General features: G+C 48.7%; 3 protein-coding genes across 8 annotated transcripts; all 3 read right to left on the bottom strand.

Moving 5' to 3' along the window:
• Positions 1–1,047: 1,047 nt before the first annotated feature.
• LOC147229635 (uncharacterized) lies at positions 1,048–6,995 on the bottom strand. 3 transcript variants are annotated; one of them, XM_086155157.1, is made up of 3 exons: positions 6,793–6,995; positions 6,158–6,292; positions 1,048–5,075 (listed from the first exon to the last, which is right to left on the bottom strand). In XM_086155157.1, exons 2-3 carry the CDS (start codon positions 6,197–6,199, stop codon positions 1,917–1,919), a joined length of 3,201 nt encoding a protein of 1,066 aa, XP_086011283.1. In that variant the 5' UTR covers positions 6,200–6,292; positions 6,793–6,995; the 3' UTR covers positions 1,048–1,916. The 3 variants fall into 3 exon arrangements, with proteins under 3 accessions (XP_086011283.1, XP_086011284.1, XP_086011286.1); XM_086155158.1 differs by lacking the exon at positions 6,158–6,292 and having other exon boundaries at positions 6,734–6,995; XM_086155160.1 differs by lacking the exon at positions 6,158–6,292.
• An 803-nt stretch (positions 6,996–7,798) lies between these two features.
• Positions 7,799–10,656, bottom strand: LOC147229634 (uncharacterized). Of its 3 annotated transcripts, none has more exons than XM_086155179.1 (2): positions 10,465–10,656; positions 7,799–9,936 (listed from the first exon to the last, which is right to left on the bottom strand). In XM_086155179.1, exon 2 carries the CDS (start codon positions 9,899–9,901, stop codon positions 8,318–8,320), a length of 1,584 nt encoding a protein of 527 aa, XP_086011305.1. In that variant the 5' UTR covers positions 9,902–9,936; positions 10,465–10,656; the 3' UTR covers positions 7,799–8,317. The 3 variants fall into 3 exon arrangements, with proteins under 3 accessions (XP_086011305.1, XP_086011307.1, XP_086011308.1); XM_086155181.1 differs by having other exon boundaries at positions 7,799–9,939; positions 10,465–10,655; XM_086155182.1 differs by having other exon boundaries at positions 7,799–9,957; positions 10,465–10,639.
• A 3,029-nt stretch (positions 10,657–13,685) lies between these two features.
• LOC147229633 (uncharacterized) lies at positions 13,686–23,189 on the bottom strand. Of its 2 annotated transcripts, none has more exons than XM_086155161.1 (2): positions 22,937–23,189; positions 13,686–17,210 (listed from the first exon to the last, which is right to left on the bottom strand). In XM_086155161.1, the coding sequence occupies exon 2, from the start codon at positions 17,164–17,166 to the stop codon at positions 14,224–14,226; it is 2,943 nt and encodes a 980-aa protein (XP_086011287.1). In that variant the 5' UTR covers positions 17,167–17,210; positions 22,937–23,189; the 3' UTR covers positions 13,686–14,223. The 2 variants fall into 2 exon arrangements, with proteins under 2 accessions (XP_086011287.1, XP_086011288.1); XM_086155162.1 differs by lacking the exon at positions 22,937–23,189 and adding an exon at positions 19,414–19,481.
• Positions 23,190–25,194: the final 2,005 nt, after the last annotated feature.

Genomic DNA, 25,194 nt, shown 5'->3' with positions numbered 1-25,194 from the left:
ATAATCACCATCACCATAATAATAACAATGACAGTAATGATCATAGAAATAACAGCAATAATAATGATTACGATTGTATTATTATTATTATCATTAATAACAACGGCAATAATTTTAGTAATAATAGTAAGTCATGATCATAGTAATAATAATAATTACAATTGTAAGATGAATAACATGAACAATGAAGTAATGAACAAATTACCTTCCGATCACTTTTAGAATAGAGACAATAAAAACAAATCTAGGGTCTGATCGTCTTTGTTAAATAGTTTTACAAAGAGACATGAAATGCAACACGCTGCATTCAGGGGCCTGTTTATCGGGGCCACATCATCAATACGTCGGCTTCTGTTTCACACAAGTTTTCACACACACACGTTGACTTTCACACACACACACACTCACATGGCTCCCTGATCTTCAGGACCTGGGTGGTGTCCGCCGCTCACTGCTAAAGTTATACGTGCAGAAATCACACCACGCTTTCGTGAATTGAGACACTTCGGTCAAATGTTTTTAAGTAAATTCAGTACATTTGCCACGCGGTTGAATAGAACGCTTGTGAAATCAAGGAAAAGGTGACGTGAGACTAAAAGTACCGACGACATCTTCATCTTTACAGAAAGATCTCAGGTGGCAGCGACTGTAAAACGTCACGTCTATAAAGAAATAAGCTTCGTTTGATGAAAAAGCGGCAGTGAGAAAACACAATTTGATTGCGATATCATCATTTTGCACAAGATTTTTATCAGAAATAATTTGTGCATCGCAAGGATTCCTACGTGGGCGGTTCTGAAACGCAATACTTGATACGAGCCGTACCCGTGTAAGATGATGATCGCTTTTCATCTCCTGGATCTGCTCCACCATGAGATCCAAACAAGGAAACCTCACCCGAGGGGGTGTTTGACAATTGTTAAGCGCAATTAAAATGTATTAAAATCGACTTCGTTTCCCACCTGGTCTTGTTTTTGTGTTGCATTTCTTGGTTGAACAATGGAGCAGAAAAGCGGTTCTGCAGAGAAAGATGGTCAGACGGTCAAATATAATTATAAAAGTGACTTTTATTGTTTTTTGTGGACAGACTATAACATAGATCTAGATACAAACAGAACACTTTGCATGACACGACGTTTCATCTGCTTCGTCCTTTAAGAACCAAGACATGAGAAGGTAAAATCCACGGACTTTTACTTTTCAAAAAATAATCTGAACATTTTACTAATACTTGGAATGTGCTTTTGTCACTTTATTGATGAATCTTTGCGAGTGAAGCATCGACTGGATTTCTGCAGTTGAACGGAAACAAATCTGCGGGACAAAGAAACATTAACCAGGGCGCCTGTTCGTGACGGTTCGGGGCAAAATTCCCCCGTATGAAAGCGGCCTGTCGCAGGTCTCCATTCGGGGTCAAAGGTACATGTCTGGGGGGGGGAAGGAGGCCCTGCCATCAGATGGCGAAATAAACACCGACAATCCAGGTCAGGTCCGTCAAATGACACCGGCCGGATGAGCGGCAGAGCCGGACCGCTGAGAGACGGCGCCGACGGTCGCAGTGATCGGCTGTTTCGGCGCGAACATCGAGCGGCGTGACAGAGGAACCCGGCGGTAAATCCAGCCCTTCTATTGCCGAACCCCTCCGTCCAAGTACCTGATCATTTCACAAGGGAGTCGATGTAGTTTCTGTCCCCCTGACAAGAAGGCAGAAATGCACAGAAACGACAGGATGTGTAGTGGCTTCTACCCAGAGTTCTCTTCTCCGTGAACTTTTTTTTTTTTGAAATGGAAAGTAGCGCTCGCTTGTGCGCGAATACCGTTCCCTTTTCTTCCTGGGCGAACAGCGGACGGCGTCCCTGTGCGTCCCCGCGGTGGAGCGCCGGGCTGTAAACGGTGCTGCGGCCGCTCCTCTGCTTCTACAACTGGCCTCTGGCGTGCTGCAGGTAATGGTGATACAGTTCTGAGATGGCGGTGCATTCCAGGCCGCAGACGGCGCAGCGGACGCCCTCCGCCGAGCCTTCGCTCGACACGTCGGCGTGTCTCTTGGCGTTCCTCGGGGGCGTGACGGGCTTCTCCGCGTCGGTTTTGTCGCAAACGTCTTGCATAGAGTGGGCGCGGGCGGGGTCGTCGGGATTTTGGACACGGGCGACCACGTGGTAGGCAGGGGGTTCTCGGGGAGCGTCCCGGTCGGGGTATTTGGGGAGCGGGGCGAGCGGAGGGTAACCCGTCTGGGGCGGCGCGACAGGTCTGATGGTTTGGTCAGGCACGGGATAAAACACGGCTAAAGGCCCGGCCGTCAGGGGGCTCGATACGCCTCTGCCGTACTGCTCGTCGATGGACAGGTCGAAGTCGGCGTCCTTGTGCGCGTCGGGGGCCGAGGAGTGGCAGAGCTGGTGGTTGAAAAGCAAATCCAGCGTCTTGAAGCTCGTCCCGCACTGCTCGCACTGGTAAGGCAGGAGCACTTTCTTGCGCCTGGCCTGCACCCACTGGAACTCCGGGTGTTTGCTCATGTGCTTCCTGTACGGCTCCACGAAGCGGAATCCCTGGCCGCACTTGGGGCAGGTGAAGCGACCGCGCCGATGGCGGTGGACCCTCTGGTGGTACCAGAGCTTCTTCCAGCTCTGCAGCGTCTTGCCGCAGCAGGTGCAGGTGTAGCTCTGGCCCTGGGCGTGGGTGAGCATGTGGGCTCGGAGTCGGCCCATGTGCCTGAACATCCGGCCGCAGCTCGGGCACAGGTACTTCCTGGGGTCCGATCGGTTATCCAGTTTGTTCAAGGTGGAGGCGAAATGCGACATGCGGCGCCCGGGGACGACCGGCGCCTGGAAGGGTTTCCTCGAGCCCGGGCCGCGTTTCTTTCCGGGACCCGGCGGCGGTCTTTTCCGCGTCTCGCGGTCTCCGGGCGTCGAGGCGGAGGGCAACTTCTGACCCGATGAATATCTGAGCGCCGGCACCGTGTACTGGACCAACGACATCCTGTTCTCCGTCATGGTGATGCTGACGGTGTTCCTCTCGCCCCGGCAGCCGCTGCGATGGGCGTTGAATTCCGACAGCACGCCGAAGAGCTTGTCGCAGAACAAACACCGGTACAGCTTGGCTCCGGTGTGAGCCTTCATGTGGCTGTTGAACTCCGGCAGCCGGTCGAAGACGTTCTTGCAGATGTGGCACGTGTAGGTGAGCGAGGGCTTGAACGTCTTCTGAGGCCGCGCGTCATCGGCGCCACCCGAAGGCCGGCAGGTGTGGTTTTTGGCGTTGCTGTAATGGGTGAAGGACTTCTCGCAGCCCGTGCAGTTGTAGCGCTTCACCGACCAGTGCGTGAGCTCGTGGACGCGCAGGAAGTACGCCTGACCGAAGGCTTTGCCGCAGATGTCGCACTTGTACGGCTTCTCGCCCGTGTGGACGCGCACGTGGCGGATGAGTGCCGACTGGAAGGAGAAGGTTTTCCCGCAATACTGACACTCCTTATTTTTCCTCTTCTCCCGGCCCGGGGACGAGGACACGGACGCCGCTTTGGAATCCGTCGGGTTCCCGCCGCCGCTCCGCCTCTCGGCGGCGGCCTCGGCTTCGCGCTCGTGAGCGTGCACGGCCATGTGGGCGGGATACTCGGCGCAGGAGAATTTGATTTTGCAGTACGGACACTCCCTGTAGATGTTGCTCTTCTTGTGCGTCTTCAGATGGAGGTTCAGGTTGGAGTTCTTGCTGAAACCCTTGCCGCACTCGGGGCACTCGAACGGCCGCTCCCCCGTGTGGACGCGCTGATGGATGATGAACTGGGAGAGAAATTTAAACGTTCGTCCGCACTCCTCACATTTATTCGGAGCCCTCTCCTCTGCCCTGGAGTCCGCCGCGTCCTGGACGATCTCCTTATTCCCGCCGCCTGTTTCCGGCGGACCGACGTCCGCGCCGCCTTCGTGACGGTTCTGCGGCAAAACCTTGCTGACCCTCCGCCGCCTCTTCCCGCCCCGCTTGCGTCGGAAAAACACCACCTGATTGTTCGGACCCTCGGGTTTAACTTTAGCTTTGGCACGGTTTTGTAAACATTCGGCGGCGCCGGGGTTCGAGTCGTCCGGCTGACCCTCCGTATCCTGCGGAGGCAGAGGATCGGCGTTCATGGATGAGTCCCGCTGGCCCGGCGACTTCCTGCGGCCGTTCACCCGCAGCGACTGATCCGAGTCTGCGTCGCAGCGACGCACGGAATTGGCGTTACCGGTGCAGTCGGAGGAGACGACCTCGGTCTCGGCTGCTGTCTGAGTGTCCCGCGGTGGAGAAACCTCCTCCGCTCCGTCCGGACGGGGCTGTCGCTCGGCGCCGCCGGACGCCGCCCCCTCCCGGCGGCCCGGGTCGCTGCTCGGCGCAGGCGGGGCGTCCGGTTCGGACACTTTGGCCGGGATTTGCCGCTCGCTTTGCGACTTTGCTCTCCTTCTTTTACCGACGGGCTTTGGGCCATTTTCTGCGGCGAGGGAGTCGTCGGTTTCCTTCTGGATAACGGATTCCGTCTTTCCATCTTGCGCCGCGGGCCGTAGTTCTCGACTCCTCAGCCTCCATGTAGGACGGATGACATTATTGGCGTCGGGTGCCTCCACCACCTCCGCCGACTTTGTAAACGTTTTCTTGTGTCTTCCGGTTCTTTTCCCCTGCGCAGAGAGGTCCTCCGGTTTTCCGTCGGACGTCTCATTGTGAGTAAGGCTGTTCGCCGCGGCGCCGGGAAAATCGTCACCGCCGTGGTTTTCCAACGGGACGGTCGTGCTGACCTCTTTGTGTTGAATTGCAGAATTGTTCAGCCGTCCGATTTTTCGCGGATGCTTGCGCTTTTGTCTGGAAACCTTTGCGGGTCCTCCGCGGCCGTCCGTCGTCGAGGCGCAAGCGTCCACGCCGGCTGTTTCCGACTCCTGCTTCGGCCTCTGCTGCGACGCCACGCGCTCGCCGCCCGGCCAGCCCGGGTCGCTCGGCGGCTCCGAGGGAACCGGCTGGACGGACGAGCGGGACTCGGCTGGAGGTTCGGAGACGTCGGTCGCTTTCATGTCGTCGAACCACGCGGAGCGCCGGCCTCCCTCGCTACACCCGTTCCCTCCGGGAAACTGCGGAGTACAAAGAAAAAAAAAGTTTGTGACAGTTGATGTCAAGAAACACAAGATGCAAACAGTGAATGTGAATGTGCTCTATTATTATCTTCTTCTGGTGCCTAAATAAAGACATACAAACAAGTATCTGCATTTGTTTATGCAAATATAAACAGGATTAAGAGCCAAAAGCGACATAACAGGCAAAGAGGGAAGCAAATATATTTAAAGGGGAGATTTTGGGGGCAGAAACGGGAAAAACGCGATGATTTCACAATAAAATCATCGCGTTTTTCCAGTTTGTTGACTTGAACCCAGCACAGCACGAGGGCTCCAAGCCCGCAGCTTCTACCTGCGCTTTATCGGACAGAAAAAAATCAAAATCAGGACGATTTATCCGAGATAAGAACCAATAAAAGGAGTTCCTTCAGCGATCGCTCGCTGTCACTGCTGAGACGTTAATGCACTGAAGCAGCCTCTGATCAGGATACAGCATCAACGGGTAATTCAATTTGAATGATTGTGCATGTTTGTGTGTGTGTGTGTGTGTGTGTGTGTGTGTGTGGTGACGCCCCAAAAAATCATTTGTAAAGGATACACCACACCTCGATCTTTCCTTCTTGACTAAAGTTTGGACAATGCCATGTAAACAGCTGAGATTATGTCTCCAGATCATCAGTTTATTTTGATTTTAATTGAGTGTGCAGGAAAGGTGTGAGAAAAATGACAAACACAAAATATTTCCCAATATTGAGACATCCTGGCGCTCGGTTTCGGTGCGGCACTAATCTCCCCCAAGGTTTGAAGGAAAATTTTATGAGACTGTTGATTTGTTTTCCCTCGATGTCAATTAATATTTATTTAACTGATAAGAAAGCAAAACGCTGATTAAGCCAATTTGCCATTTTTTACCAAATGCTTGGGGAAAAAGCAAAACCCCAAGATTTTTTCAGACAGTAAAAGGTACGATATTGCAGGACGGGCATGATTTCAACCCCGGTGCACCCTTTAGGGTTCATCGTCGTCTTTGTGACAATTCACAAATATGAGACCCGGATAAATTCTTCTGCAACGGATGTATTTTGTCTCAATTGCCGCACTTTCCCACACTTGTGTGGCCGGCCGCTCGCCATCGTTTCCATGCAGCGCACGTTTCCAGGCACAGATTTCGCCGGGAAACCTCAAGCGCTGTCAGCTGCACCTGCAGCCGTCCTTTTCCGCTGTGGGAACGCTTTCTGTGGAAGGACAGGAGAGGAAAAAGGAGGCTGCAGAAAGTAAAACACATGCATTTCCTTGCACATGCATTTCATCAGGTGCAGCATTGCAAGCAGGGAAGGGGAATACCTTTACATTTAAGATCACTGTTCCCACAGGGGATTGCAGGGAAGGGAGGGGGGGGGGTTATTTTGCATTCTGATCCAGGTGAAAGATAAAGATTAAGAAAAGAAAAAACTACATCCAGCATGCTTTTACAATGAAGGCGTTCCCCCTCCCTGCACCTCCACCACCATGCTAGGCTAACTTGCTAGCAAGCGGTTCGGCCCACACGAACCGATCCGTTAACAACTATGTCAGCTCTTACGGTTCCCTCCGTCGCTGGTTACCGTCCCCCCTTCACCAGTTCTCGACACGGTTAAGCGAAACACGACTAGCTGGAGGAAAAACAAACGTCTTGCCTGTGCGGGGGAAGAGTCGGCACCGGTTCCTGCGTTGCCATGCACTGACGGTTGCTCACCTAGCTAGCACTGGTTGTCTCCAAGCTAACATGGAGCGCTGCCGTTACGTGGCCGTTTTACACACTCGGTGGGTTTGCTTGTGTCTCTCCGCTGAACTTTCCCCGAGACTAGTCTGTGTTTGTCTTCCTCTCCGGACATCTGGCAGCCGCGCACGGCTCCGCATCCTTGCACAAAGCGAACCGCAAAGGTGTCAATCACGTCGGAGAGGAGAAAAGGGCGGCTACTTCAAGTGCTGACAGAATGTACGGAATTTTGAGATACGCAGCAGAAACGAACGGGTGAACGCGACGAAATCTCGGGGGGGGGGGGGGGGGGGTGGTGGTGAAAAAAAAAGCATAAACGCCGACAATTTGTATTCACACTGATGCCTTTCATCGCCAATAGGTGGATTTAATTGTGAATATAATTGCCTGTTTAGCTCTGTTCCCGTGTGGGTGAAAGTGAACTCACCCACGCTTGAGTTTACAAATAAACGTGCGGTCCTTGAACGCCGCACCAGTGGGTAATTGTTATTAGCCGCAGTTCGTTAGCTCACCGCAAACACACGGGCATCAACCCGTTTGCGGCAGAACAGCGCCCCCTAGTGGACACGCAAGACCGGCGACCTGAGCCTGAAGGCCTAGAAAGAGAAAAAGCAAGAAAAAGGTGATGCACAAAGGGGAAATCCAACATGCACATGTTTTGTCCGCCCACAAACGAAGGGGCTCGTCGCTCACGCAAGACTTTACTGACAAATCGAAACGCTTCTTTCAGGTTTCCTCGTGAGAACTGGATGAACTTCATCAATCCATTCCTTGCGTGTTTATTGAAAATAAGACTGCAGAGATACTTCGAAGTGTAGTGGCTATTTTTCCAGATGCAAAATTTACCGGTAAATCTTGCACGTTATGAAACCCGACCATTTTTTTGCCACAGCTACGCTTGTGGCAAAATGATCCTTGGTTCGGGCCAAGTTCACAGTGAATTGACTTGCTTTTACCCTCCAAAAAACAAACACAGTGGGTTTGAAAATATAGTTTAATACAACATATTATGTTCTTAAAATGTGACGATGGGTAAGAACAAACAAGGTGTCATGATCGATTCTCAATAAGCTTACAACACATTCTGATCCCACTAAAAATTTAGAAAAACAAAAACGAAGATACTATAATACAGTGCCTGGTTGTCCCCAAAGCATGAGTGAACCAAATTCTTATGTACACGTGTCATTTTTTATAGAAATGTTTATTCATTTACCCTCTTTCTCCTTTGTAGCCAATGCAGATCACACTGGCGTAAAAGTCCGGATCTTGTATCGCGTTGACAAAAACATGTTCAAATTAATCGATATTGACGTTTCTTGCAAACCATTTTACAGCAATAGACACTTATAAATAGCTTAGACGAGGTCAGAGAACCTTTGTAATTTTGTGGAATTAATACCTTACCAAGCATGTATTCTACCGGAGCGCCGTCTCCTTTTTCCTTGGTCCTAAATAAATGTAACGTGACATGCAAACCGGGTGTGCTTTTCCGGTTTTGTCAAGTTTTAATTGGGACAGATGAGGTGACTTGGTAAATCATCTCAGCCGGTTTGTCCGTTCCACTTTCAACAATGTAACAATCGTCTTCGAAATCCGTGGCCGTTGCTGTCGTTTTGGCGTTTATTGGAACCGCCCCTTGCCCTTTGTCGAAACCCACTGCCACGACTTGCTTTTTCGGCAAATTGCTCGAGGCCGCGAAGGCAAATTTTCTCCCGCCGTTCATCTGAGCGATACCTGGCCTTCCCAACGGTATCACCCGTCTCTGTCTTATAAACTGTTTACTAACTCGACTGTGCTTTGCCATAAACTCCTGTGCTTTGACACACTTGTGCCTCTGAAGAAGCTGAGGCGTCTCAAAAGGGATATAACAGACTCGACACGTGAACCCCTTTGGTTTAGCGTATATCTGCATGGGTTTGGCCAGCGCGCCTGATGACGAGCATGTCCTCAACTGCGCGGAGGGATGACTATGAAGCCCCCAGCGGTGCTTGTTGGATACAAATGCCTTTGGACTATGACTCTTCGACATGAGCGGTAAAGTGATGTTGACATTGGAAAACTGACTCCTCGACTGCAGGGATGGACTAACGTGTTGCCTTTGACTGTTTCTATAATGTGATCTGAGTTCCTGATTTTTCAGCTGAAGGGCAGAGGCGGCGTGAAGCATCTGACCTCTTTCGCAACGATGCGCGCTTTTGAATGATTTGGGGGAGGCGTGAAACAACCGGGCGTTCGGATAAAGACCCGGCAGATTCACGGGTTTTGCGGTGATGAGCCTGAATTTGGTAGCGGTGCTTGGTGAGTTACAAATGTGGAAGCGAGGCACTAACTTTTTACTGGAGAGCAGCAATCCACACCCTATACAGCCAGACACTTTATCCGTAACATGTGAGCTGTGGTGGGAGATGAGATAGTTTCTTGACGTAAAACCCTCGCCGCATTTACCGCAAGTGTATGGCTTGTTCTTGTTAAACTTGCGCACAGTTTGCACCAACACCACCGGTTGGTAGAATGTCCAAAGATCCACGGTCGGCGCGCCCACCCCTGCGAAAATATTTTGCATGTCTGTTTCCGACTGGATTGGATTGGAGAGCGAAGATCGCGACACAGACTGATACAATGCAGGCACTTGTTGATTCTGCGCTGACTGCATGCGGCTCTGTGGCACACGAGTTGAACGATTGGGCGCTTGTGACGCAGACCTCCCCAGCAATGGCTTTGAATGCGCATTGTAGGATTTTGGCACCTTCCAGACGACCTCGCCGGATTGCAGCCTTTTCAGTTTCTCCTCTTCTTCCATACACTTCTCGATCCTGCGCTTCCTTATCGTTTCATGGTCGAGCACTTGATGTCCCGGTTCGTGAGTCGTGCTGTGGAAGAGCATGTCTTCGTATTCGGCAAACTCTGTTCCGCAAGAACAGATGTGACTCGCAGAGGGGCACACGTGTTCCTCCAGGAATTTTCGACTCGCAAATATCTGCTCGCAGCTGAAGCAGATCCCGCCGGTATTCATCATGTCTTCAGTGAAGTCATCTCCCAAGATGAGCTTCTGCCTTCCTCTCTCCATGGTCACACTGGGCATGGATGGCTTCCCTTTTGGACCTTCCTGTGCACCTTCTTCTGGCGACACAAACACATCTGTTAGAACAAATGCAACGAGAAAACTGAAATAAAACCCCAGCGATTACCCGACGTGGGTCACAAATAACACAAGGACCCGGTTGTGCCATCACTTGTGCACGGCAAGTCAAAATGGAGAGAATTCAAAAAGAAGAAGCAACACACTATAACGATGTCATGCTGTCGTCTTTATTTTTATTTTTTTTTCCAGAACTTGAGACAAACCCACTGGACTGCACGTCTAATGAACGCTACTTCTGTCAGTGCACTTGATAGGTTGTGACTTGCATACGATTCACACACACCCCAAGGAGTCCTGTGCCAAAGCTAACACGCTGCATTTCTGCACAAAACGAAAACAGGGCGGGCTGGTTATCTTGGACCAATGCAGTGTTTGTACCATCATTTGCTTTTGTTTGTTTGTTTTGCGTGTGTGTGTGTGTGTGTGTGAGTGTGGAACCCGCGCCTGCTACGATGCTAGCGTTAGCTTCAACTACCCAGCTAATGACAGCAGGATGAGCTCACCTTAGCACGGCGGCCGAACAACCACCGCGTTAATCTTCCGCTCCGTCCTCGCCGGCGACCGCATACGGCTTCATTCTTGTCCCGTTTCGGGGAGGGGGAAACGGGCTAACTTGCCGGCGTTTAACATGGAGGGGTAGCTGTTAGCCACACCAAAGAGAGGGAAGACCCCCTTTTTTTTCTCCTTCTTCTTCTACGGATGGCGCGCAGCGACCGTCGGGGTTTGGGATGTTTCTAGCGCTCCCTATCGGCAGGATTGCGGAACTGCAGCTAGCCGCTCGTTAGCCTTTAGCACTGAAGATAAGCTAAGACAAAATAAGATAAGATATACTTTATTGATCCCCATAGGGGAAATTCGCCACTATGACAATATCAATAACAATAAATATGAGTATAAATATAAATAAAAGAGACAATTAAAAGATAGCAAAAGACATCCACAAAAAAAAAATACAGTAAAATTAGTAACAAGAGGACTGCGCTGTTAATTGTTATAATGTATTCCAGCTCAGATCAACAAAGACACCAATTTAGGAAGATATTTGACACAAAAGTGCGTCTCTGTAGATAGGAAGGCTGCTGAGGTGAGGGAAAAAAATGTCAGTTCTTTCGTGTACTCACCTATACTGTGAAATGATGCTGAGGTACATGTTTTATGAATAGAAACAAATCAAAGTTCAGGTAAACGTGTGCTTGGAATGATCTTGGGTGACGTGGGCGTCATGGTGGCACAGTGGGTTCCTGGTTTGCTTTCTGCGTGGGGTTTAGCATGTTCTGCCCGTGTCTGCGTGGGTTTCCTTCGGTTCTCCGGTTTCCTCCCACGGTCGGTCGATTGAAGACTCTAATTTGGCGCCGTGTGAATGGTTGCATGTCTCTACGTGACCCTGTGATCCAACGCGACCCTGCCTGCGGTACAATGAATGAATAATGACGGGGGGTGATTTATATTCCCGTCCCGTCACAGTATAGAGCGAAATATATATTGTTGACATCCATATTAGTATTTTGATTGTAACACACTCAAAAACTAAAAATCGCTGTATTTCTAATGAAGTACAATTAAAAAAAAAAAAAAATCCCAGCAATAATGGTTTCCAAAATAGCAAACCAGGAAGAGCTCATATTACACAGGGAACAATGGGGCTTGGTTTTAATACACTTAAATGTAAGGTTCATGTAAATATTTTATGAATCTACAGTTTAAGCAGAGAAAGAGTACCAGTGGTGTTTGAGATGTGAACTTTCAGATCTATTTAAATCCAGCATCAATCTTTGAAATTTAGATCAGTGGCTGATGCTCAATTATGTTGGTGACAATTTTGAGAGCTCATTCAGAAGAAAACAATAAAGGTTGGAAGACTAATCACTAATTCATCAATGCTACACATTAGTATTTAACTTAATTAGTAATGCATTTTTGTGTCTGTGACATATTAGCCAGATCACAGCTGCATTAACCTGCAGAACTTCTTCTTCTTCTCCTTCGGACTTTTCCCTTCAGAGGTCACCACAGCGAATCAAACCTCTTCATCTAGCCTTATTCTCTGTATCCTCCTCTCACATCAGCTAACTTCATGTCCTCTCTCATGACATCCATTAATCTTCTCTGGTCTTCCTCTAGACCTCCAATTCCGGCATCCGTCTACCAATATATTCACTCTCCCTCCTCTGTTCATGACCCAAACATCTGACCTTCTCTCCAAAACGTCCTACATGTGCCGTCCCTCTGAAGGACTCTTTTCTGATCCTATCCATCCTGGAACCTCAACATCTTCATCTCTGTGACCTCCAGCTCTGCCTCCTGTCTTTTGGTCATTGTCAGTGTTTGTAGAACATCTCACCACTGTCTCCTCCACCTTTCCTTTTGGTTGACAATCTTTTGTCTCTTCGTACTCCTGACACTTTTCTCCACTCATTCCAACCTGCCGGAACCTGTTTCTTTCCTTCTTTTCCACACTCTCCGTTGCTCTGGACTGTTGACCCTAAGTATTTGAAATCCTCCAACTTCTTGATCTCCATCTGCCTCACTGTTCCATCCGGGTTCTGCACATATACTGTCTTGCTGAGTAACCCCTCATCCCTCTCCTTTCCAGAGCATACCTCCAGCTCTCTAGATTTTCCTCTACCTGTTCCCTGTTCTCACTACAGATCACGTCATCTGCAAACATCATGGTCCACGGGGATTCCTGTCTAACCTCATCTTTCAGCCTGTCCATCACCACTGCAAGCAAGAAGGGGCTCAGAGCTGATCCCCGATTAAGTCCCAACTCCACCTTGAACTTCTGTTACCCCAACAAAACACCGCACCACTGTTTCACGGCTAGCATACATGTCCTGCTCCAGTCTAACATACCTCTGCCACTCCAAACTTCCTCATAAAACTCCAGTGTTCCTGTCTCGGCACCCTTTCGTATGCTTTTTCCAGGTGTACAAAAGCGCAATGCAGCTCCTTCTGACCTTCTCTATTAGCATTCTCAAAGCAAATACTGCATCTGTAGTACTCTTTCTAGGCATGAAGCCATATTACTGCTCACACAAATGCTGACTTCTGCTCTCAGTCTAGTTTCCACTACTTTTTCCCCATAACTTCATTGTACGGCTCATCAACTTTATCCCTCTACAGTTACCGCAGTTCTGCACATCCACCCTTATTCTTAAAAACGGGCACAAACACTTCACAATTCCACAGGCATCTTCTCACTAAGATCCTGTTGAATAATCTACCCAGAAACTCTACCACTGCCTCTCCTAGTCACTTATAAACCTCCACAGGTATATCATCAGGGATACACTTTGTGGTAACAAAATATCTGTATAATGTACACATTTATTTTTCTTTATTGAGCAGCTAATTCTTCAATAGAATATTAAAAATCAAATTACATTCATCTTTAAGGTGTGGGGATCAAGGGGAGTTCTGACACGGACCAATTGTTCTTACCACAACGTGAATTTGAGAGTACACCTGTAGAAATGTAATAAAACAAATAAGTATACCACAGACACAATTGGAATATTTGAAATAATTGAGTGATGCGGTAAGGTCAACACACCTGTCGATGATGTGCTGGGAAAAAGAAAAATCAGGAGTTGGTTGTCTTTTTTTTGGATGTAAGTCGATTCACCAAAATATGAACGGTGTCAACAGCCACGTGTGTCGCGTCGCACCACAAAGGGAATGAACTGGTGACACGAAATGAAGACTTACAAATCAGAACTTATCATTTTGATTTTCTTTTTGAATAAAACTGTACACGTGTAGGTTTCCCTTAAGAGCAAGGCATGATAACATCAGTATAATTCTAGACAAGTAATTAGGGGACTTCAAAAGGTGCTTTTTACACAACGGATAACTTGACAAGTTAATCCAGAACTTAAAACTACGAGATAAGCATTAAATACCAGATGTGACATCATGATCATCAACTGGTATGTTTATCTACACCAGAAACAAACTACATCACAACTTCTCTGATAATGTTTTGCTTACCAAATACTCAGAAATATTTACATACTATAAGATTGCAACGGAAGGATTAACTGACAAAAAGTATGTACAAGTTATCTTTACAGTGATACACGACTAGAAAACTACAGAGTTGATCTAAGCGAGAAACAAAAAACATGATGGAGCTATACAAAGTAAAAAAGTTAAATGTGACAGCAACTACAAAAAAAGATTGTTTTAGACCGATTCCCTCCCCCCCTTTTGAGAGAAAGAAAAAAAAAAGGCTTTTTTTTTTTTTCCCCCTCAAGAAAATCTCATGAAGAAGTCAGTAGTTCTTGTGGGCTTGACGGCGTCTCGGCGGCCATGATGCGATGAATCCTTCTGCGGTGGTTTTTGAGCGACTTAAGATTGGGGTAGGTCCCCTGGCAAACATCGCAGCGGTACGTTTCTGACTGCTTGTGAGTCAGCAGGTGCTTCTGCAAACCGACGACGGTGCCAAACCACCGAAGGCAGACGGGACAGCGCACCGGCTTGATGGCGGGTTTGCAAGCGCCGCTCCTTTGGTGAAAGATGAGACTGATAGTGTTCGGGAAGTCCGAGTTGCAGTGGGAACAGTGGTACGTTTTGGGCGGGTTCGCGGACAGACTGGTCACCCGCACGCCTTTGCATCGATTCCAGGAGAGGTGTCTTCGAAGGGAACAGTGGTTGGCAAATGAATTTCCGCATCGCGAGCATACAATTCGTTGTTGCCTCTTGCTTGCAAAGTGTCCCAGCGAGGGCAGCTTCGGTCCAGGATGCCGCACCGACTGGGACGGCGGCTGCTGCTGCTGCTGCTGCTGCTGCTGCTTTAGGCCTGGATTTGGAAGTTGTCCCAGTTGCGGCTGTTTCTGCGGAGGCTGCTGCGCCGACTGCTGCTGGAATCGAATTAACAGAGGCTGTGACCGTTGTGGTTGTAATCCTTTCAGCAGATGGTGATGGGGATGCATGTGGATCTGCAGGTGAATTTCATAGTCCGCCCAAGAATTTACAGTTTCGCCACACGTGGGACACGTATAGGATTCTTGGGCATGTTTTTGCAGGTGTTCCAGAAGCAGCCTCGGAGATGTAAAGCCGACCCCACATTCGCACGTCACCCTCCTTGGAAGGACAGAGGGCAATGACATGATGCCCCAATTGCCGCCGTCGTCCTCTGTGGTCGAAGCCTCCGTCGCGGTGCGTGATTTATTCTGCTGCGCGGTCTTTCCATCGCCCGCGTGGTTCAATTGGCATTTTCTAAAATGAACCATCATGTTGTCTTTCCGGCTAAACAACCTCCCGCAAACCGCACAAGGGAACATTGGTTTTTCCTTGTTGGCGATCAGCGGCACCACAGCCTGACTCCCACTCTGCGCGACAATTCCACGAGCCCGAAGCCCACACAGCCTTAAATGGCGGCTCAAAGTGGACGCTCTGCTGTAGGTTTTGTGACACCTGTTGCACGGGAAGCGTTTTAAATCTTCTCTCATCGAGTAGCCCAAGCCCGTTTGAGCTAACTCCGACGAAGTGGCATCGTGTTCGTCGCTGTCGCTGCCGACGTTATCTCCGGAACTGAAGGCCTCGCCTTCATCGTCCAAGGGCATCGTCCACTGGCTTTCGTTACTGTTTTCGTTATCGACCGATACCGAATCCCAATCCTGCTCCCGCGTTAACGGAGACTTGGATAAGAACGGTATGAAACCTTTGGCGGAACGATTCCACGCCAGCTCTGAGCCTGCAGCCTGCTCCGAAACGTGAGAGTTCACCTCTACCTTGATTTGACCGGTAACCTCGGTGCCCACGGCAATGTTCTTCACAGGCTGAAGTCCGTCCGCATCAGGATCATCATCTGCATCTTTGTCTTGACCGTCTGATCGCAGCGCTAACAAACTGTCAATAAAGGGATTGGTCTGGCGAGGGCTCGGTCTGCCCTGACAGTTGTGCATTTTTAGGGTGTACCTTCGAGCGTAGCTGTGCTTGCACAATGGACAAAAGTAAACTTTCTTTGTATTGTTCAAACTGTGGAACGGCGTTAATTTTTGGCCAAACGAAAACTTGTTTTTTAACGAACCGGACAGCTGCGTGCCCTTTTTTACCATTTGAGGGCAAACGTGATTGTCATTGAAAGGCAACCTACCGATGATGAGCTGTTTGCACCAACGGCAACATTTGATCCTCTCTTTTTTGTGTAGGAAGTGATGCTCGGTCAGTCTGTCCACATTTTGAAAAACCCGACGACAGCGGCCACACTGGTATCTTCCGTATCTGCCGTTGCTGTTGGGATCCATGAGCTTTTGCCGAGTTTCAAGAACAATAACCGGCGAGAGCATTTTAGTCAAAGAAACGACCCTCTTTCTGCTGGAATCAAGCATTCTGCTTATGGAAGGGGCTTTCGTCTTGATGCCGGGTTTAGCTAGCAGTCGCCGTAGCTGCGCGATCGACAGATCGTTGATCGGTGCGGTTGTCGTGCGCTGAGTTACATCGACCGGGACAATTTCCTGCTTCGGGGTAACCGCGTCGTCATTTTGATTTATCTTATTCTGAGAGAGGGGAAGACGTTTCATGTACGCGGATGCCAACAACTTCATTATGGCATCATTTTTGGGCAAACTGTCACCCTTTGTCTTATCCAGGTCAGAATTAGTCTTTTCCTCCAAAAACCCGTCCTCTACCAGTTCTGGTATTTTTTCATCTGCTTTCTCTGGTTCGCAGCCATCTTCAGGGGTTACACATTGGTCTTGAGGAGAGGTTAGACTTTCAACCGAATCGGGGTCTTTCTGAACAACAGGGGACTTTGACGTAGAGGGACAACTACGCACCAAACCTGACTCGGTCGCACTTGGACTGAGTTGGTTGGGGAAAGCATTGTCACACCCCGTTGTGCCCGAGAGGCCACTGTTATTATCCATGGGTTGAGAGGCATGTGAGTTTTTATGCTTGAGCATAAGATCGAAGTCGTGGAATTCCTCTCCGCAATCACAAATAAAAAACGAAGGCGAAGGGCTCTCCGACACTGAGGCAGGCGGACTCAGGAGCTGACTGGAAGGTTCCTTGCCTCCGAGTGGCAACTCATTCGGGCTGACATCGGGCTGAGTTGGAGGGGCGGCAGTCACTTTGGAAAGAGTGTCAGCATGGCTTGCCTGATGTACAAGCAAGGAGGCGAGTCCGTTGAAGGTGGCCGAACACGCTACACAACGATACACTTTGGTCGATGAAGTACTGCCCTGCAACCCAAGCATCATGGCAGCCGGACATAACAGGAGCTGAAGTCATACAAGGCCGTTTCCTGTAAAACACATACAAAAATGACGTCAATATGCGATATTGGACAGTCGTGATTGGTTCTTAACTTGGAACATTCGAGATACTTATGACATATAGATTCTTCTCATAGACAATGCAATCCGATGACACCGATGACTAGAAAGTAGCTGTAGGTGAGAATGTAGCCAGAAAGCATTGGATGGTTGTGTGTAGGATGAATATGCTGGCAAGGAAGCTGAAGAGGACAAAGGCAGAGCAGAGGACACAATGGTGGAGGCGGAAAAGGCTCCGAGCGGCAAGGAGGAGCTCCCAGATGACTGGAATAATGCTAATGTGATCAGGTGGGAGAGTACTTGGTGTGCCATCCAAGAGGAAAGTAGATAAATTGACTTAGTGATGGATGGCAACTGAGGACGGTGGACGGGAGATGCAGAGTTGGGTGAGGGTCAAGATGGCCAAGCGAAGGGCATATGGTACAAGAAGAGTAATGGGAAGGCAGAAAGAGTACTTTAAAGGGTTGATGAATGAGGAAAACCACAGACAATGAAGATTTGAAGAGGTGGACCGCCATTGTGGACCGCTACGTCGCAGAGATTAGTTAAGGTGAAGTGGCAGGGGCAGTAAAGAGGACAAAGAGTGGAAAGGCAGTTGGTCCTGATGATGTACATGCAGAGATGTGGGAGTGTCAAGGAGAGGTGGCGGTAGAGTTTCTGACTACATTATTCCAGAGGATGTTAGAAGGTGAGAAGATGCCTGAGTCATGGAAAAGTGAGAAGGTGTCCATTTTAAAGAAAAGCGAGAGTTGCAGAATTGCGATCATGATAGAGGAATAAAGTCGGTGAGCCATACAATGAAGTTTTGGAAAAGAGTAGTAGAGAGAAGGAGTGTGGTTTAATGACAACAACGAGCCCTACAGATGCAGTATTTGCTGACCAAAAAATAAAAATAAAAAAAGAGTTTATAAAGCACGGAGAAGGTCAGAGGGAGCTGCCATGCGCCTTTGTATATCTAGAAAAAGCAGACGATAGGGTGACGGGAGAAGAACTGCAGTTGTATGAAATAGTATGTTAGAGCGGTGCAGGACATGTATGACAGCGATGAGACAGTGAGAAAGGATGCTGTAGGTGTGACAGCGGAGTTCAAGGTGGAGGTGGGCGAGCATTCGAAATCAGCTCTGAGCCCCCTCATGTTCGCCGCGTGATGGACGGGCTCACAGATGAGGTAAGACAAGAATCTCCATGGACGACAAAGACTGCTGATGACATTGGCAACTGTAGTGAGAGCGGGGAGGGGGGAAGAAGGTTAGTGGCGTCAAGGCAGAATGTGTGTGTGCGGTTCAGACCCAAGTAGAACATGAGACTACAGGGAAGGGAGATGAGGACGCTGGAGGAGTTTAAGTACCCAGGGTTTACAGTCCGGAGCAACAGAGGACGGAAAAGCGGTGGAGAAATGTATGCAAGCCCGGAACAAACGAGAGAAAGGTGTTTCAGCCAGACTGAAAGATGTGGAAGATGGAGGTGAGACCAGCCATTTTGTCTGGTTTCGAGACACTGAGGAGAAGACGGAGGAAGACCGGAGAGATTTATGGTTCGCAAGAGGGCAGGAAGTCAGTTGGTGTGAGAGGAGAGGATGCAGAGGAGAGGGTGAGATGGAGGCAGCTGTTTGCCTGTGGCGACCCATGAGGGAAGCAGCCCAAAGGAAAAGAAGTTTCATGTCATTCTCGCAGTATATCTTCACCACCAAAATACATTTGTGCACAGGAATATCACAATTAGGCGCTATCCATTGGGCTAGCTTTCAGAATAGTGAGTCGTAAAATATCATTTTAAATGAACCAAAACATTCATGAATCAGATGTTATATAGTAAAAAAAAAACCTTGATTGAAATAGACAATATAATTATATTCTTGATGACATCTTTCCATGGAACGTGGACTTGGAATTTCTTCCCTTAAAAGACATTTCGCAGTTGGAAGGGATAGCGGGGAGTTTTCTGTATAGAAGTACCAGAGTTAAGGGCCGGTCTGAGCTGCGGTGGCTTAGGAACAGGACCAAACGTAAAAATAATGTCATATCATACGTTGGGAAAAAACTCTGAAGGGTTGTCAAAAAACTGCAAATACCGGTACATTTCAAACCCCTGCAATACCCTGAGGCAAAGACCGGTGCGTCGCAAGGACAGAACGCCCAGACAGGAGATGGAGAGTGTGTTGTCTGCAGTCACCTGCCATGAACATCGCGATGACCTCTACATCAGGGAGAAGAAGCAACCTCTGCACCAACGGGCGGTCCACCTCCACCTCCACCTCCACCTCCACCTGAAGGACAAGGGCGACTCCTTTTAAACCAGCAATGTCCGCATTCTGGCCGGAGAAGGTGGGGCGTTTGAGAGACGAGTCAAAGAAGCCATCTTTGTCAAATTGGAAAAACCGCCTCTGAACAGAGGAGGAGGCCTTAGGCAAAACCTTTCCAGCTGGGATCCGAGATCGACCAACACACACCGGGTCAAACCACCGAAACCAGACCCATGTGACTGCAACCCGAGCCTCTGTCCAAGGGATCTAACAGATTTATCTCCTTTTGTTTCACAAAATCTGAATTTTAGCAGCACTTACTCAAATTGAAACCCCCAGAAGTTGTACCTCTGTTGCCCCTAATGCCACCTCCATTAACACAACAACCAGCTTCAACCTAGTTTCTGCAAAACTGACTTAACATGTCATCCCAGCACAGACCGGCCCCCAACCCTGGCACTGAGATATGGAAAACTCCCCGCGGCTCATTCCAACTCAAGAAACCCCTCGGGCAGGAGGTGATACACCCTCCAGGGAAGGAATTCAAGTCCAGTCGCCACCAGAAGATTTCATCAAACATATACCAGTCTGTTTAACACAACATTAAATAGCGAGAGTCTTTAATGGGACTAATTTGAAAAAATAAATTCATCTCGGTAAATCAAGATCATTCTCCACGTTCTCTGATAGATTGCAAAGCGAAATTCAATGCTCTTTCCACATGCCTGAAACCGGTTGCTGCACAAAAACACTGCAGGGTAAAGCCTGCGCTCCCCGGCCTATTATTCTACTGCAAAGTGTATCTGCGGAATGCCTTGGAATATGTCAGGAGAAAGGCTTCTCCTCTTGCCAGTGGTCCGCAAATCCTTCAGGCCCTCCGGCAGAAATGGGAACACCTCCCATGTCTGCAGCATCGCGATCCATTTTAAAAGGCTCGGGACGGAATATTGAAGCCTCGGTGTGAAAAATTGGTGAATCTTCAGAGCAGATCGATTTCCCCGCAGAAATAGTGCAGAGATCCCGCGTCTGAGCAGCTGCGAACATCTCAGCGGCGCCCCGGAGCCCGACAATTTGGCCCGACAATACAGAAAAGAGCCAATTTGAAGCAAAATAATCGCAAACGTTATGATTTTTGTCACATTTGTACACAGGGAAATTTAACCCTTCTAAAACCATTTTTGAAAAACACTTTCAAATCATTTGTTGGTCGCTTCGTCACGTGATACGCAGTGGAATTTTCTTTGCTTTACGTCCATCCTACACTATCGGGCCACCGGTTTTATTCATTTTGTCCTGGAGTCTCTATCTTTATCAACCCGGGAGTTTACTTTTCAGCGAGACATGTCACCATGGTAGTTGCAAATTCATGACACGGGAAAAGGATCGAAAAATTTAAAAATCGCAGTTGCCATCACGGGGCCCCATAGACATCCCACCATTCACATATCTGGTGGTGGACAACTGGACGTCAAAACAACAATTGCAGAGGGACGAAGGAGCCTCAGAGTGGAGGAGATGCAACTCCATAGACAAACTGCCCTCAACCTCAATGTAAATAATAAACCTCAAAATAAAATTAGGTTGAGGTCAAGCACTTTGGGAAATTGTTGCCTCAAAGTTCTCCAGCCTGTTCGTCAAAGCCTTTTGGTGCATCTCTGCAATTTATCAAACGCCCCCCCCCAAAAAAAATACAGCGGTTCTGGAATTAGTCGTCCAATTCTTTCACTTGATCCGACGCGACAAACAGCAACGAAAAAAAATCAACTAGAACATTATGACCACGAACCAGGCGAAGGGAATAATACTCGGGAACCAGACAGCAATGGGGGGGGGGGGGGTTGTAAAAGGAGGAAGTCAGAGCATCTCCTGAACTGGTCAAGGCCTGCAGTGGTCAGAACCTACCAAGGAAGGAAGTGCTTTTGTTACCCAGGGATGTTTTGACACCAGGATGCTCGGTTGGGTTGATGCTTCAGACAACAATAGCCTGCTAGAATTCCTTGGGTCCTGCATTGACGCGGATGAAACTCCAACAATTAACCACCGTGTGGACCAAGGTTGCACCTTCTTGGTCCATCATGGCGGCGGCGGCTGCTGCTTTACGCGGGGTAACGTCTCCTGCTACGCCACAAAGGTGGTTCCAGTTGAAGGATTTGATTTAGCGTCTGACTTTCCAGCATCTCCGTCCAGTTCGGCGGGATGTGCACGCCATCCACGGAAACTTAAGGGATCTGCTGCTCGCGTCTCGGTGCCAGATACCACAGCACACCTCCGGAGGTCAGGAGGAGTCCAGGCCTCCTCAGAGATGGACCCAGACAATATTCGGTAGGTGGTCCAGTGTTACGGCTGAATGCTGAAAATAACTGCGATGACTGATGGAGCGTTGACATCTATAGTTTGATGGAGACGTGGGTGTTTTTCTAATCGTGCGCTGCTTTTGTGTTTAAGTATCTTTAAATACCCTTTTACATGAATCGAATGGATCGGATGTTATCTTTCATTCAGAAATGCAGATTCAAAGCACCAGACTGGCCTTGAAAACAACACCACCCATCCGTCCACTGGTAACAGGTGTGTTTCTGCAAGGCGCCGTCCGGGACTCTTTTTCACTAACAAGAAATCAACCTAAATAGCTCAATGGCGCAAGATTATCATCAATTAACAGAAAATGCCGATATCAGTCCTGGCATGCTGACGGGGTTTGTTTATCTATGTCAGCCCTGCTTGCTACACCTGCACGTGTTTAAAATAAACAAATGCATAAATTAAAGAGTATTATTTGAACAGCTTTCATGCACAAAGATGCGTTTCTGCAAGGTGTTTCTGAGGTAAAATATGTCAAATCCGTATTGCAAAGGGTCCCTGCAACAACAGTGTGTGTGTGTGGGGGGGGGGGTCCTCGGCCTGGAAAAACATTGCACACCCCTGATTTGGACAATTCCGTGGGACCGCTAAAAGCTGCACAAGGACGTGCACGGAGAGCACACTCAGCCTGGAAGACGTGCACAAGGAGAACCTGCAGGCGAGATGTTTGGATGGAGGAGAAGCGCGGTGAGGAGAAGGAGCTCCATCGAACCGGGAACACAATGGGACGGGCTGGAATGAACCCTACGGAGGCGACGTTTACTAGCAAACACCGCTGCCCGACAGGGCTCCGGGACACGCTCGACAGGGCTCCACGCGTGGATAAATCGCGCTTAAGTCGCGTCCGAATCGCGATAGCTTTACCAGCCACCCCCTCCCTCCCCACACACACTCCCCTTTCCGTGGGTTCCCCGTGGCTAGCTTTAGCCCCCGCAGGCTTGGCTAGTGAAAGCTAGCAAGCGAAAGCTAACAAAACGGGAGGCGGCCGGCCACGTTCACGGGGTCGGTGGGTTAGCATCCGAGCTAACGTCACGGCGGCCCCCGGGGCCCCTCCGGTACCAGCACGGCTAACCGACCGTCTTCGGGTCTCACCGGTGACGGGAGCGTTGTCGTTCGCCCTCGGAGCGGAGAAAGGACGGCGGGGCGCGCCGCGGAGCTCCGTGGACATGTGGGGGAGAGGCGGAGGCTGCGGATCCGCTGCGCTCCCGTGGACAAAACGTGTCGCCGTGCCAGGACCGAGGAGGGACAACCGACGGCGGTAGTTTTGCAGGCGAGGCGCGGAAAAGCGCCCACTTTGTTCGGCGCATGTGCAGCGGGTTCCTCCCCCGGCCCCCACCGGTGCCTCCACCGGTGCCTCCACCGGTTCCCCCACCGGAGGCGCTGGATCCCGGTGTGACCGTTATTGTCCGTCCGCAGATGCGGTTCTCGGGCGGTGCACGGTTCGTGGAAAAAAAAAAAAAAAAATGAAAATAACAAATAAACATGCAGGTCTGGCTTGCACAAGTAAAATAAAAAAAAATGTTAAAAAAAAATTGGAAACCCCTGTAAATACTCAGTTGCCTATTTATGTGCACTTTGCATGGACTCAGTCTGATATTTGTATCGTTTGTATCATTAAATAAAGTTTGCCAGCGTGTACTGTTTTTGTGTTATTGTTCCTGTTGCAACTCATCTGGTGTGAAGGGAGTGTACAAAAATTGAAAAATGTTTAATGTAATTCGTCTTTTTCCTTTCCCCCTTGAATCAACCTTCTCCATCTCTTCCATTTCTCCTTCTTACCATCCTCTCTCATGACGTCCATAAATCTTCTCTGGTCTTCCTCCAATTCCAGCATCCGTCAAACAATATATTCACTATCCCTCCTCTGGACATGACCCAACCATTTATTGTCTTATGTCCAGTGTGGAAACGCGATTCCCTGTACAATGAAATTCTAACTTTGCTGTCTGCAGTGCATTTGAATTGGTAACAATTTCATAGCATTGTCTGAATCCCTATAATTGCATATGGCGACAATACCCTTGAATCTTAGAAGTTGACCAGGCCTTGCAGGAAATGCTCCTGAGCATCATTTAAAAGCATCCTCACTCATGATAATGGGAGACCGTTTGCTGTTTGTGGTGAGAAAGTGTTGTTTGCTGACTGGCTTAAGTAAGACTTAACACAAGTGGTATTCCTCTGCTTTTTCTAAACTCTGCATGACACAGATAAGAACTGCTCCTGCGGCAGGGGCACCTTGAACTGTCATGTTGTCTTAGAAAAGTCATAACCTCCGAGACAAATAATCCTGAACGAGTGCTGGTTTTGATATCATTGTCCGCCACAATTCTTGATTGCGTCCGTTAAATCTGCTCAAAACACCGGCAATCAACTCTCCCGGCTCCACGCTAACACCTTCACCAGATTGTTCTTGGCTTTGCAAGACTTTCCAGCGTCCTCCTGCCTGACTTCCCTGTACCGGGAAGCCTCAAACCTCCAGGTCTCATCTGTGTTCTAGAGGGAATTTCGCACCGTCATAGCATTAGCATAGCAGAGACTAATAAGATAAGACAGACTTTATTGATCCCTGGGCAGGGAAATTGAATTGTCACAGCAACATTACAGTGTAGAAAAGTGTGCAAATAGTTACAATAAAGATGAATATGCAAATGACAGATATGGATACAAATGTGTACAATATGAACAATAGAAAATAAAATATGAAAAGAAACATAAAGGCAAATGCAAAGAATGGTTATAGAAATAACAGGTGTACAGTTGGAAATGTGGGTGATACAAATAAAATAATGAGTAAGGTGTCCTGGAGAATTTAGAAGTATTAATATAAATGTAAGGGAGAGCGGATTGCCAGTGTGCGTCGAGTTGAACCAAATCAGCAGACGAATTCAGTCCGGTTGCAAAACATTTTCAGTCAGAAACTAGAAATTCAAAGTCAGAAAGAAATTTTAGGAGTTTTACTGGAGTCTTGGTGCTCCTGTCATCTCCATCATTGGGTAGAAGGTGGTAATCTGAGCTGTTTCCGATCAGTCTTGGGGTTACGACTAGTCTTTTGAACTTTACGGTAACGTAACAATCGGTTGAGTTCTAACAAAACCATAAACAGGAAACCGGGCAGATAAACAAATCAGCAGAGCAGAATTGGCGGCAGAAACGGTATTTGTTGGCGATGTGGAAGAACGGAAATGGCTAAGGACGTCCCGAGCGTCAGCGTGGAGCTCCCAGAAGAAGGAGCTGCGAGCAGAACAGCCCGGCTTGGACCGACGTCGACTCTCCGACGAATCAGCCCTGAATGGAGGGGAAGGGATGGATTGAAGTAGCAGAGGTTCTGCAAATACCCGGTGAAAAGATTA

Source organism: Fistularia commersonii, chromosome 11 (genome assembly GCF_037954325.1).
Source record: "Fistularia commersonii isolate RoL2024-O1a breed Wild chromosome 11, RoL_Fcom_v1.0, whole genome shotgun sequence".
Taxonomy (NCBI): Eukaryota; Metazoa; Chordata; class Actinopteri; order Syngnathiformes; family Fistulariidae; genus Fistularia; species Fistularia commersonii.
Note: the sequence above shows the minus strand (reverse complement) of the source record. Positions and strands in the feature narration are given on the sequence as shown.

Excerpts from the sequence above, each read along its gene's own strand:
- LOC147229635 (XM_086155157.1), bottom strand. The coding sequence starts at position 6,199 with ATGGAAACGATGGCGAGCGGCCGGCCACACAAGTGTGGGAAA. Across the intron at positions 5,076-6,157 it reads GGCCACACAAGTGTGGGAAA|TTTCCCGGAGGGAACGGGTG; the intron begins GTGCGGCAATTG and ends TGTACTCCGCAG.
- LOC147229634 (XM_086155179.1), bottom strand. The coding sequence starts at position 9,901 with ATGCCCAGTGTGACCATGGAGAGAGGAAGGCAGAAGCTCATCTTGGGA.
- LOC147229633 (XM_086155161.1), bottom strand. The coding sequence starts at position 17,166 with ATGATGCTTGGGTTGCAGGGCAGTACTTCATCGACCAAAGTGTATCGT.